This window comes from Dromiciops gliroides, chromosome 1, assembly GCF_019393635.1.
Source record: "Dromiciops gliroides isolate mDroGli1 chromosome 1, mDroGli1.pri, whole genome shotgun sequence".
NCBI classification, from domain to species: domain Eukaryota; kingdom Metazoa; phylum Chordata; class Mammalia; order Microbiotheria; family Microbiotheriidae; genus Dromiciops; species Dromiciops gliroides.
The window spans coordinates 499,205,675-499,220,106 of record NC_057861.1 but is presented as its reverse complement, the minus strand read 5'-3'; the positions used below and the strand labels follow the sequence as shown (position 1 = coordinate 499,220,106).

The 14,432-nt window shown below is 38.2% G+C and overlaps 1 protein-coding gene across 1 annotated transcript; it reads left to right on the top strand.

The window, feature by feature from the left end:
- Positions 1-2,117: 2,117 nt before the first annotated feature.
- On the top strand, positions 2,118-5,654 carry LOC122734593 (procathepsin L-like). The gene is made up of 7 exons (XM_043975524.1): positions 2,118-2,243; positions 2,553-2,675; positions 2,772-2,927; positions 3,121-3,345; positions 4,410-4,575; positions 4,682-4,793; positions 5,555-5,654. Exons 1-7 carry the CDS (start codon positions 2,118-2,120, stop codon positions 5,652-5,654), a joined length of 1,008 nt encoding a protein of 335 aa, XP_043831459.1.
- The last annotated feature ends 8,778 nt before the right edge of the window (positions 5,655-14,432 follow it).

Here is a 14,432-nt window from a genome sequence, read left to right as displayed (position 1 = left end):
GGGAAGTGCAGGGAGCTGAGTCCACAGCTTATGGAGTTTTTGAACTGCACTTAATGGGGGAAGAGATGGTAAGGAGCAGGGGACAGGGGCGGCCGGCTTTGAGGAGGGTCATCTGTTGGGGTGGATTTGGGCGGGATGAACTGTTATTCCCCTCCCGGAATTGATGAGGGCAGTTCTCCCTTTCCCGGGGTTCCTTCATCCGTGGATGACCTCTGTGCAAACTCAGCAGGCACCCCTGCCGTGGGGGTGCTAGGGAGGTGTAAATGCCCTTGCTCCTGTCTGCCTGTATGGTTCTGCTGGAGAGGAGGAGGAGGAAAAGGGCTCCTCCCTGGGCCCCCTTGAAAGGCTCCTTAGGATGCCCTGCAACCTCCCCACAGATGGTGGCCTGAAGGTGGGGGATGGGGATAGTGCTAGGAGTGGTGGCTGGTGGCCTCCAGCCAAGTCCCTTCTGCCTGGCTGGTGTTGTTGGGAGTCCTGGTTCACATGGGCACCTCTACCTAACCTCCTTTCCCGGCCTGAAGGGGTGGGCCTTGTTAGGAGAGGGAGGCAGGCAAGAAGTTCTTTTGGGATGCAGAAATTTAGATGCCCAGAGGTTCTGTGATTGGCTTTCTTATCCTTCTATGTGAGAGATTTTGGCTCCAGGGCCTCTATCTAAGGCTTATAGCATCTCAAAGTCTGAAAGGTGGCTGTCTCACTCTGCTATAGAAAAGGCAGAAAAGATTTTCCTTCTCTCCCACTGTCTCCACCAGCAGCTGGCTGTAAAGACTTACTTTTATACCCTGTAGGATCATAGATTTCGAGCTGGAAGGGATCTTAGGGAAACTGAGACCCTGAGGTGAAGTGGTTTGCCGATATATGTATGTCCCTATGGTAGTAAGTGGCAGAGGTCAGGTTTGTAGCAGAGTACATTCAAGCGAAACCTTGCTCTATTCTATGCTAGTGTGTTACTTGGTCAGGCTTCTGGTAAATGGAGTGATTTTGAGTTCTGGATAAGGTAAGTTTGGTGATTAGGTTTAGGGAGAGGCTTAGAAATGTTCTAGTGGCTTTAAGAAACACATTTATATAGAATCTACTATGTGCCAGGCATTGTGCTAAGCACTGGGGTTATCAAATTTTGGAAAAGGAATGGGTTGGGAGGGAAAGGTTAATGTAATACAATTTCTATGTATTCCATACACTGTTGCCTCATCTTGGGGGACTCAGAGGAGGAGACAGGGCATCTTTTCCCAGTCACTGCTCCAGCTACAACTCCCTCCCTTCCCCCTTTTTCCTAATGGCTCCTGTTTGGTACTAGTTTCATCATAGTTGCTTTTAGTTGGGGGAGGTTGAGAACATGAGAAAAAATGAGGAGATTATTAGTGTAATTGTCTTAGAGACAAACCCTCCAGATGCACAGTAAGGGAGTGGGTTGTGGTCTTACCTCAATCTCTGAGTGCTTAACAAATAACAAAAAAACCCAATAATTTCATTTTATCCTCACAACAACCCAGTGAGGGTAGGTGCTACTAATAATAACTTATGCCCATTTTGCAAATATGGAAACTGAGGATAAGTGTGGTTGAGTGACTTTCTTACAGCCCCATAGCTACTGCTAAGTGTTTGAGGCAGGATTTGACCTCTGGTCTTCCCAACCCCAGGTCTACCGCTCTAGCCACCGAGCCACCTAGCTGCCTCTAACCTACTGTGGTCATACCTTGGCTTCCATTTTGGCAACCACTGCCAATAAATTTAAGAGCATATTTCAGCTTTTAAAAACAGCTGCTACATTTGAGCTGGATGTCCTGCAAACTCAGTTTTTAATTCCCAATTCTATGGATGTTGGCACTTAATTGAGCATTGACTCTAGTTTTATCATTTTGTATATATATCTAAATTTTCTGAAAAACTTTAGATCAGCATGACCTCTCTTGTATTTGCCTTCACTCTACCCCAGCACATACAATGCTTAACACATAACTAGATATTGTATGACTATTTGGTGAAATGAATTTTGCTTTTCCACTGGGAAGACTGTGTTTTTTTCCAAAGAAACAAGAGCTTGCATTTTTGGTTTGGCTTGATTTTTAATCCTATGCATTTCATATCTTTCTTCCTTTTTCCCCTTTAAGGTTTGAAACATGAATTTCTACCTGTGTTTAGCTTCCCTGTCCTTGGGGATAGTAGCTGCTGCTCCACAGCTTGACCAGACTTTAGATGCTAAATGGCAACAATGGAAGACACAACACAGAAGGACCTATGCAGCGGTACCTTGTTTCACAACTCTGTTGAATACAACATGTCCAAGATAGACTGAGGAAATGTCCTTTTCCCCAGAAGTCAATTGTCCAGACAAGAGTTTCATTTTCTCAAGATGGCTGCTTTTCCCACAGGATGTTTATAGCATCAGAGCTTGGAAGTCCTTGTGGGAGGGCAGTATTTGGAGGTGGTCACCACCCTAACTGTGTGCTAACCTAGTTATGGACAGTGGATTTGGGCTGAGGATAATTTAACTTGTATGTGTAGGGATATAAGCAGAAGCTTACTGAACCTCACATTTGTGTACTTGCTTCCAGGATGAAGAGAATTTGAGGAGAGCAACATGGGAGAAGAACTTGAGAAAGATTGAAATGCACAATCGGGAGTATAGTGCGGGCAAACATAGTTTCCTAATGGGAATGAACAAGTTTGGTGATATGGTGGGTGTGCTGGGACAATCTGATGCTAATACTGAGAAGTCAATTATATTTAGCTCCCAACATACTTTGTATAAATCACTTTTCTTTCCATTTTAGACCAATGAAGAATTCAGGCAAATGATGAATGGTCTTAGACAAAACAGATTGGAAACGAAGTCCAATGGAACTCTGTTTCGTGAGCCTCTCCTTTTGGAGACCCTTAAATCTGTAGACTGGAGAGACAAAGGCTATGTAACTCCTGTTAAGGATCAGGTATTCAAGTTGCTTCACTTTGATTCATAGATGCTCAGATAAAACTTATTGTAGCTTATCATTGATAAACAGTCTGGGACTTTAGATCAGAAATGTCACTGACTTCCTTTCCATCTTTAAATTGTTTACAACTGTCTTCAAAAGATGGCTGAAATTCTCTTGTAAATTAAACACCCCTTTTTTGCCTTTTCAGGGTGCATGCATTTCCGGTTGGGCATTTAGTGCAACTGGTTCCCTGGAAGGTCAGTGGTTCTTCAAAACAGGACAACTTGTTTCACTTAGTGAGCAGAATTTGATTGATTGCTCTGCAACTGAAGGCAACCAGGGTTGTAAGCATGGCTTCGCTAATCAAGCCTTTGAATATGTGAAGGAAAATGGAGGCATTGATACAGAACAATCATATCCCTATGAGGCAACGGTAAGCGTAACTATTGCATTCCCCATCATTTTGGTTGAGCTGACTTTGAAAGGAGAGTCTCAGTTAGATAGATGTGAGTTGAATAGAGGCTTGCAAAGAGAACAAACTTAAATACCACCTCCCTCCCTAAACATTCTACAAGTGCTTCCAAAATACATTAATAATTAAATTTAGTGTCCTTCACTATGACATCACCTAGAGCAGATCCTTTTGGAATAAGAGCATAAGTAGCTATACATACAACACATTAGCAAGTGTGTAGACTCTGTTTTCTCAGACACTTTACAGATCATTTGATCAGACATCTTCATTTTACAATGACTTGCTCAAGATCACAAACATAATAATAAGCGGTAAAGCCTGAATTTGAAGCCAGGTTCCCTGCACCTACATCCATCCTTGCCTTTGTACCCTACCCTTAGGCTTCCTGAACAACTAGTTCTCCCAACAAGTGCTTCCTTAGGAGCAGGGAAGTAAATGACAATTGAATGTTGTCTAATACCTGCTGACATTTATATCATCCTTAAGGTTTACAAAGCATGTCATTACTTTAATATCATTTGATCATCAAACAGCCCTGTCAGGGGGAGGTATTATCCTTCTATTTCTGATAACCTTTCAACCTCAGGCCATTAATCATTTAGCTTGGAAGTGGAGAGCTGGATTCAAACCTAGGTCCCACTGGACTATGCTACAACCAGTAGGTCCTTAATAGTTGCTAATCAATAGGTTTTTTTACAGCAGCAGAATCAAACCCAAGTAGAAATGGGGGCCACTGAAGCATGCATTAGAATCTGTGTGGGATGCACATTGACTTAGGAGTGATATGAAGGAATATCACCAGTCCTCTGGTTTACTCCATGTGTCCTTCTTTCAATGTGACTTTCCAATAGTTCTTTCCCCTCTCACATCCAACTATCTTCTTGAGCTATTTATCTAATAAATTAAATGAGAAAACATTTCCCATACATTTATTAATTTTATGACCTTCAATTTTTAATTCATCGGGGCCAAACCCTTTATAAGGAATTAAAGGGGACTTTTCATCTGTTTCCTTTGAAAAGGATAACAAATGTCGATACAGGCCAGATTCCTCTGTTGCTAAAGTCTCAGGATTTGTGGTCATCCCAAGTGGGGAGGAAGAGGAACTGGAAATGGCCGTGGCAGCTGTGGGTCCCATCTCTGTTAGGATTGATTCATCACATATCTCCTTCCAGTTCTATCAGTCTGGTAAGCATTTGTTCTTCATTATTTCTGTAACAATGCACTTAAAACCATGTTATTGCCATTTGTTATTTAGTATATCTCAAGTTAATATGTCACTTGAATATCCTAGGTATTTATTATGAACCACAATGCAGTAGTGAACTACTAGATCATGGCGTGCTTGTTGTGGGCTATGGTTTTGAGGGAAACAATGGAATGAAATACTGGATTGTCAAGAACAGGTAAACCAACTCTTTGCCTGAAATGTCATGGACCTGCCAACTTTGGCTTATTTCATTTTGAAGAAAGGGGCAAGAGGAAGAAGGGTGGGGCTCCTAGGATCCTGTGAAATGGGGAAAAGATGTTCATGGATGGAAGGGGCCCTCTTTTTAGAATCCAGGGTAGATTGAGAGTGTACCAGTGGTCCCTCAGAGTTTCCATGACCACTGATGACTAGGTAATACAAAAGGTTTCCTGTTGGCTAGTCTGTGGGACTGTTCTAATACTGTTATTGTCAGACTGAATCACAAGGTGCTCTGGGTAAAGCACTTGGAAAACCTTCAAAGTGCTTCTTGGTGAGTGAGTAGTTGACCTGAAATGGGCAGCTAGTTGGCCCAGTGGACAAAGCACACCAGCCCTGGAGTCAGGAGGACCTGAGTTCAAATATGACCTCAGACACTTACTAGCTGTGTGACCCTGGCCAAGTCCCTTAAGTCAGTTTACTTTAGTTTCCTCATCTGGAAAATGAGCTGAAGAAGGTAATGGCAAACCACTTTAGTATATTTACCAGGAAAAGCTAAAAATGGGGTCATGAAGAGTCAGAAGCAAGTAATCCACTAAACAGCAACCAAGTTGTCCCCAGCCATTATTTTCATTGCTTTCTGAAAGGTCCAACACTTTTGCTGAATTCAGTCACATCAGGTGTCAGAAAGTGTTTTGTCTATGCAGTAAAAGTATACTTTTGGGTGGGGCTCTTAAGCTTACTTCTTAACTTTCTTTTCAGCTGGGGTGAGGAGTGGGGTGACCAAGGTTACATTTTAATGGCCAAGGACCAGGGTAACCACTGTGGAATAGCAACAGAAGCCAGCTATCCTCAAGTATGACTTGACTGAAGGAGAACTACTTCACAGAAAGAAGTGATCTGACTTGTGTATCATTTGGGATAAAACACCTAAATCACCCAGAGGAATCTCACAGTAATTTGGGGTTCTTGTGACATTTTTACAATATGTGAACTGTGAACACTACTTTTTTATAAATAGCTCATAATACTGAAAAGTCAAAACATCAATTTTCATTTAAAAATTATACGTATAAAATTTTACCTTTTTAAATAAACTTCAATTCATTATATATGAACTTGACTGAGTGTGGCTTTGGCATTACTTCAGTCCCAGGAATCTTAAGATAATTGACTTCCTAGAATATCTTTAATTGCTGTCGCAGAAAAAATTTAAGTCCGACGGAAAAATGAAAATAACAAAGTTTCCAGGCTGAAGCAAATAGGTTTATTGAGAGAGGGCCAGTCCCTCAACGAAACCGGTCATCCAGGCTTTGGGCCTGAAAGACCCAGAAATACAAACTACATAGGTTTATATACCCCAGGGGGGCATTATCTAAAATTAGGACATAGTCTTGAGTAATAACAAGGGATCAGCACTATGATATCAATAGGGTGGATCATTGTTAGGCCAGTGTAAAGCAGCATGAACAGTAGGCCAGTGTAAAGCGGCGTGAATAGTATTACTGACCACCTACAGACCCTGTGACATTTCCTAGGGTGGATATCACAAGATCTACTACACTATGTCATAGGAAAATTGAGAAACATGGAAAGAGGACTTGACCTACTAACCTTATGCAATCTATATGAAGCACAATTATTTTTTGTTAATATATTGAATATTATTTTAATTAAAGCACTTAAAACTATAGTAAATCTCTTATAACTAAGTTATAACTAAGGGACGGGGAAAATCTCACTCACATTGCAATATATTTTGTTTTGACAAGATAGGCACATTGACCCCACAGACACCTTAACTGCTTCAGGCACTCTCTCCCATAGTTAAAAACCACCTCACCTCACAGAGTGTGACTCATAAGACATGTCAGTTTCCCCTCTTTTGGTTTTCTTGGGGGCTTTCATTAAAGAGAAAAGCTGTCACCCATTTCACAGGCTGTCCCCAAAGGCTTAGTGCAGTTTTTTTGTTTTGTTTTGTTTTGTTTTGTTTTGTTTTTGTGGGGCAATGAGCATTAAGTGACTTGCCTAGGGTCAAACAGCTAGTGTCAAGTGTTTGAGGCCAGGTTTGAACTCAGGTCATCCTAAATCCAGGGCCAGTGCTTTATTCACTGTGCCACCTAGCTGCCCCCTTCCTTCTGATTGCAGTTTTAAGCCCACTTTGGGGACGTGCCATTTTTGACCCAAGGTTTATTACCTTTTAATGTTTGCTCTCTTTAATTTGTTTTCATTATTGTACACAATTGTTCTTTTGTCTCTTTTCTTCTGTCTGCATCAATTCTTAGCATGATTGGCTGAATTCTTTATCCCTTCATATCCTTATGGGACAATAATTCAATACATTTATATACCATAATATCATTAGACATATACTAGGCCATGCCTAGGAACAACCAAGTCACTGGGCCTAACAAATAATAACGCTTTCTTAATAAATTCTGGTTGGCTAACTGATTGACTGGTTGATCATACTCCTTGGGATATTTCACCTTCCTTCCTTCACCTTCCTTTGCTGCCTTTCTTTTGATTTCTTCTGTAATCAAAACAATTCATCCCTTGACTGTGAAAAGAGCTTGTCATGGAATGTGCTGTTATCTTTGTGATTTCTCATAGAAAAACACCCTTCCCAGGTCACCCATTTCCTTTTTGTATAGTCTCCTCATTAGAATATAATGTTCTTGAGGGATTCTACTTCTATATTAGTCATCAGAGGAACTGCTTGCTTGATTTGTGATAACCAAAAGTTGGTAAAATAAAATGTGGATGAAAGTATTTATACCAGTCCCCCACTTTAAGCAGGAGGTGAAAGTCAAGAAATAGTCTGGCAAAAAGAGCAGTCAGAAAAAGATGCAGAACATAGAAGGTTTCTTGGGTGACAAGGAAGATTGGGGTGCACCCTCAGAAGAAGATAGCTATGTCAGGGATCCTACTTCTAAAGCTTCCAAGAAAATATGAATTAGTCTCAGGGCACAGAAGCACAGAAAAAGGACTTTGAAGATAAAGTAAGAGAAATAGAGGAAAAAATGGAAAGAGAAACGAGAGCAAGGCAGGAATACCATGACCAAAAAAGTCAACAACTTGAAAAGCCAAATTGGCCATATAGAAAAGGAGGTAAAAAAGCACTCTGAAGAAAATAATTGCTTAAGAATTAGGATTGAACAAATGGAAGCTAATGACTTTATGAGAAATGAAGACAGAATAAAGCAAATCCAAGTGAATGAAAAAATATAGGGCAATATGAAATATCTCATTGGAAAAACAGCTAACCTGGAAAACAGATCCAGGAGAGATAATGTGAAAATTATTGGACTACCTGAAAACCATGATGAAAAAAAGAGCTTCTTCTAAGAAATTGTCAGGGAAAATTGCCCTGATATTCTAGAAGCAGAAAGTAAAATAGAAATTGAAAGAATCCACCAATCACCTCCAGAAAGAGATCCCAAAATATAAAATTCCAGGAACAATATAGACAAATTCCAGAGCTCCCATGTCAAGGACAAACTATTGCAAACAGCCAGAAAGAAACAATTCAACTACTGTAGAGCCACAGTCAGGATAGCACATTATCTAAGAGGTTCTACATTAAAGGATCACAGGGCATGGGATATGATATTCTGGAGGGCAAAGGAATTGGGATTACAACCAATAATTTCTTACCCAGCCAAACAGAAAGATTATAATCTTTAAGGGGAAAAAATGGGACTTCAGTGAAAAAGAGGACTTTCAAGCATTTGTGAAGAAAAGACCTGAACTGAATCAAAAAGTTGACTTTCAAATACAAGACCATAGAGATGCATAAAATGATAAACAGGTAAAAGAAATCATGGGGGAGGTTAAAAGGTTAAACTGTTTACCTTCCTGCATGGAAAGAAGATAATTCTAACTCATAAGAACTTTCTCAATCTTATGGCAGATGATAGGAATAAATTTAGACAGAGGGCACAGGTGGGTATTGTTTATGAGGGGATGATATCTGTAAAGCATTTAATTTTGTTTATCTTTTTTTGTGTGGGATTGTCATGATTGGGTGACTTGCCCAGGGTGGCACACCTAGTGAGTGTCTTGTGTCTGAGGCTGGATTTGGGCTTGTGTCCTCCTGGGTCCAGGGTGACTGCTTCATCCACTGTGTCACCTAGCTGCCCCATGAAGACACCTTTAATATAAAATATAAGGAGTGAGAGGATTGTACTGGAGAGAAAGGGAAAGGGAGAGGCAAATTGGGGTAAAATGTGTCACATAAAAGAATCAAGCAAAAGCTCATGGAGTTGAGGGAAAGATGGGTGAGGAGCAGGTGAGTGAATGAGCCTTACACTCATCAGAAAATATTTATTTAGGGCTTGATAAGTGCTAAGCCCTTGGGATAAAGGAAAATAAAAAACAATCCCTGCCCTCAAGGATCTTACATTTTCATAGCTTGGTGGTGCAATGCAATAGAGCATGGAGTCAGGTAGACTTCTCTTCCTGAGTTCCAATCTGACCTCATACACATAACTTTTGAGTTATAGATTTAATGGCTAAAAGACTTATATAAAATCATTAATAATTAGTAGTAGAGGGGGCAGCTAGGTGATGCAGTGGATAAAGCACTGGCCCTGGATTCAGGAGGACCTGAGTTCAAATCTGGCCTCAGACACTTGACACTTACTAGCTGTGTGACCCTGGGCAAGTCACTTAACCCTCATTGCCCCACCAAAAAAAAGAAGAAAAAAAATATCAAGAAAAATATCAACTTAGGCTGTCAACATTTTAAGATTTCAAGATCTAGCCCCAAGTTTAAAAGGTATGATTTCAATTAAGCACTAGAAATTCCAAAGGAAAAGATTTTTAGAGATCAGTCTGTAACCAGTTATAGTCTAAGAAATAAAATCATGTCCATGTACCTTTCAGAATAAAGATGTAAGAAGGCCTTATTAAATCTAACACTACTTAAATATTGGATATGACAAAGATATTGGTCATTATGATTGTTATATGAAATCAACATTTCTTTGTACTGTTAATTATATAATTAATATTATTATTTTAATTCAACCATTTAAGTAGCTCTGAACATTCTTTAAGCTTCTGTCTGGGAAAACTGGCCATGCTCTGCTAACATTAAATCAAATTCTTTAGATCTTTTTGCCTGGGCCAAAAAGCAGCAGGTCAACATAGAGTCTTTTTTTTTTTTAAATAAAAGTATTTTATTGTTTTCCAGTTACATGTAGAAATAGTTTTCAACATTTGTTTATATAAGATTTCCAATTTCCAATTTCTCTCCCTCCCTCCCCCCACCCCTAGAGAGCAGGCAATCTGATATAGGTCATAATATACATAATAACATTAAACATATTTCTGCATTAGTCATGTTATAAGAGAAAAATCAGAGCCATGAGGAAAAACCTCAAATCAGAAAACAAATAGCACCAAAAACAAAAGAAATAGTATGGTCCAGTCGGCATCCATATTTCACAGTTCCTTTTTTTTTCTAGATTTGGAGAGCCTTTTCCATCATGAATCCTTTGGAATTTTCTTGTACCATTGGATTGGTGAGAAGAATCTACTCTATCACAGTTGATCAACACATAATGTTGATGATACTGTGTATAATGTTCTTCTGGTTCTGCTCATCTCACTCATCATCAGTTCATGCAAGTCCTTCCAGGTTTCTCTGAATGCCACCTTCTCATCATTTCTTACAGCATAATAGAATTCCATTATATTCATATACCACAACTTGTTCGGCCATTCTCCAATTGATGGACATCCCCTCAATTTCCAATTCCTTGCCATCACAAAAAGAGCAGCTATAAATATTTTTGTACATGTGGGTCCTTTTCCCTTTTTTATGATCTCTTTGGGAAAAAGATGTAAGAGTGGTATTGCTGGGTCAAAAGGTATACACAGCTTTATAGTCCTTTGGGCATAATTCCAGATTGCTCTCCAGAATGGTTGGATCAGTTTACAGCTCTACCAACAATGCATTAGTGTTCCAATTTTTCCACAGCTTCTCCAACATTTATTATTTTCCTTTTTTGTCATTTTAGCCAATCTGATAGGTGTCAGGTGGTACCTCAAAGTTGTTTTAATTTGCATCTCTTGAATCAATAGTGATTTAGAACATTTTTTCATATGTCAATAGATAGCTTTTATTTCTTCATCAGAGAACTGCCTGTTCATATCCTTTGACCATTTCTCAATTGGGGAATGACTTGGATTCATATAAATTTGATTTAGTTCCCTATATATTTTAGAAATGAGGCCTTTATCAGAGGTACTGGCCATAAAAATTGTTTCCCAGATTTCTGCATCCCTTCTAATTTTGGATACATTGCTTCTGTTCGTACAAAAACTTTTTAATTTTTTTTTTTTTGTGAGGCAATTGGGGTTAAGTGACTTGCCCAGGGTCACACAGCTAGTAAGTGTTAAGTGTCTGAGGTCGGATTTGAACTCAGGTCCTCCTGAATCCAGGGCCGGTGCTCTATACACTGCGCCACCTAGCTGCCCCCAAACCCTTTTAATTTCATGGAATCAAAGTCATCCATTTTGCATTTCATAATATTCTCTATCTTGTTTGGTCATAAACTGCTCTCCTTTCCAAAGATCTGAAAGGTAAACTATTCTTTTTTTCTCCTAATTTACCTATGGTATTGCCTCTTATGTCTATATCATGTACCCATTTTGACCTTATTTTAGTATAAGGTGTAAGATGTTGGTCTATGTCTAATTTCTGCCATACTATCTTCCAGTTTTCCCAGCAGTTTTTGTCAAATACTGAATTCCTATCCCACAAGCTGGGGTCTTTAGGTTTATCAAACAATACATTACTAATGTCATTTACTACTGTGTCTCCTGTGCCAGCCTATTCCATCGATCCTCCACTCTATTTCTTAGCCAGTACCAGATAGTTTTGATGACTGCTGCTTTATAATAAAGCTCCAGATTTGGTACAGCTAACCCACCTTCCTGTGCATTTTTTTTCATTATTTCCCTTGATATTCTTGACTTTTTGTTTTTCCAGATGAATTTTGTTATTATTTTTTCTAGCTCTATAAAATATTTTTTAGGTAGTCTGATTGATATGGCACTGAATGAGTACATTAATTTAGGTTAAATTGTCATTTTTATTATATTAGCTTGGCCTATCCATGAGCAATTGATATCTTTCCAATTTTTTAGATCTGATTTGATTTGTGTGAAAAGTGTTTGGTAATTGTGTTCTTAGAATTCCTGGGTTTGTCTTGGCAAGTAGACTCCCAAGTATTTTATATTATCTACTGTTACTTTAAATGGAATTTCTCTTTCTATCCCTCGCTGCTGGACTTTGTTGGTCATGTATAGAAATGCTGATGATTTATGTGGATTTATTTTATATCCTGCTACTTTGCTAAAGTTGTCAATTTTTTCAAGTAATTTTTGAGTTGATTCTCTAAGTATACCATCATATCATCTGCAAAGAGTGATAGTTTTATTTCTTCCTTGCCTATTCTAATTCCTTTAATTCCTTTTTCTTCTCTTTGCTAAAGCTAACATTTCTAGTACAATATTAAATAATAGAGGTGATAATAGACATCCCTGTTTCACCCCTGATCTTACTGGGAAGGCCTCTAACTTATATCTATTACATATAATGCTTGCTGATGGTTTTGGGCAGATACTGCTTGTTATTTTAAGGAAAGCTCCACCTATTCCTAAACTCTCTAGTGTTTTTATTAGGAATGGGTGCTGTATTTTGTCAAAAGCTTTCTCTGCATCTCTTGAGATAATCATATGATTTTGGTTAGTTTTCTTATTGATGTGGTTGATTATGTTAATAGTTTTCCTAATGTTGAACCAGCCCTGCATTCCTGGTATAAATCCCACCTGGTCATAGTGTATTATCCTGGTGATCACTTGCTGTAATCACCTTACTAATATCTTATTTAAGATTTTAGCATCAATATTCATTAGGGAAATTGGTCTATAATTTCCTTTCTCTGTTTTTGCTCTGCCTAGTTTTGGTATCATCACCATATTTGTGTCATAAAATGAATTTGGTAGAACTCCTTTTCCACCCATTTTTCCAAATAATTTGTATAATATTGGAATTAATTGTTCTTTAAATGTTTGGTAGAATTCACCTGTAAACCCATCTGGCCCTGGGGATTTTTTCTTAGGGAGTTCATTAATGGCTTGTTCAATTTCTTTTTCTAATATGGGTTTATTTAAGGATTTTATTTCCTCTTCAGTTAACCTGGGCAGTTTGTATTTTTGTAAATATTTATCCATTTCATTTAGATTGTTAAATTTATTGGCATATAGTTGGGCAAAATAGTTCCTAATTATTGCTTTAATTTCTACTTCATTGGTGGTAAGATCCCCCTTTTCATTTTTGATACTGGTAATTTGGTTTTCTTCTTTCTTTTTTTTAATCAAATTAACCAGTGGTTTATATATTTTATTGTTTTTTTCATAAAACCAGCTTTTACTTTTATTAATTCTATAGTTTTCTTGCTTTCAATTTTATTAATTTCTCCTTTAATTTTCAGGATTTCTAATTTAGTATTTAATTGGGGATTTCTAATTTGTTCTTTTTCTAGCTTTTTAAGTTGCATGCCCAATTCATTGATCTCCTCTTTCTCTTTTTTATTCATGTAAACAGTTAGAGCTATAAAATTTCCCCTAAGCACCACTTTGGCTGTATCCCATAGATTTTTGTATGTTGTCTCATTATTGTCATTCTCTTGGATAAAGTTATTGATTGTTTCCTTGATTTGTTGTTTGACCCACTCATTTTTTAGAATGAAATTATTTAGTTTCCAATTGATTGTCAGTCTACCTTTCCATGGCTCTTTATTACATGTAATTTTTATTGCATCATGATCTGAGAAGAACGCATTTACTATTTCTGCCTTTCTACATTTGACTATGATGTTTTTGTGCCCTAATACATGGTCAATTTTTGAAAATGTGCCATGTACTGCTGAGAAAATGGTATATTCCTTTCTATCCCCATTCAGTTTTCTCCAGACATCTATCATGTCTAACTTTTCTAGTATTCCATTCACTCTTTCACTTCTTTCTTATTTATTTTGTGGCTAGATTTATCTAATTCTGAGAGGGGAAGATTCAGATCCCCCACTAGTATAGTATTACTGTCTAATTCCTCTTGTAACTCATTTAACTTCTCCTCTAAGAACTTGGATGCTATACCACTTGGTGCATACATGTTTAATATTGATATTACTTCATTATCTATAGTACCTTTTAGCAAGATGTCATTTCCTTCCTTATCTCTTTTAATGAGATCTATTTTTGCCTGTGCTTTGTCTGAGATAAGGATTGCTACCCCTGCTTTTTTTTACTTTAGCTGAAGCATAATATATTCTGCTCCAGCCTTTTACCTTTACTCTGTGTGTATCTCTCTGCTTCAAATGTGTTTCTTGTAAACAGCATATTGTAGGATTCTGGTTTTTAATCCACTCTGCAATTCATTTCCATTTTATGGGAGAGTTCATCCCATTCACATTCCCAGTTAAAATTATTAACTGTTTATTTCCCTCCATCTTCTTTTCCCCTTTTTACTCTTTTTCCCCCTTCTTTCCCCCTATTCCACTTGACCAGTGTTTTGCTTCTGACCACTGCCTCCCTCAATCTGCCCTCCCTTTTATCAGCTGCCCTT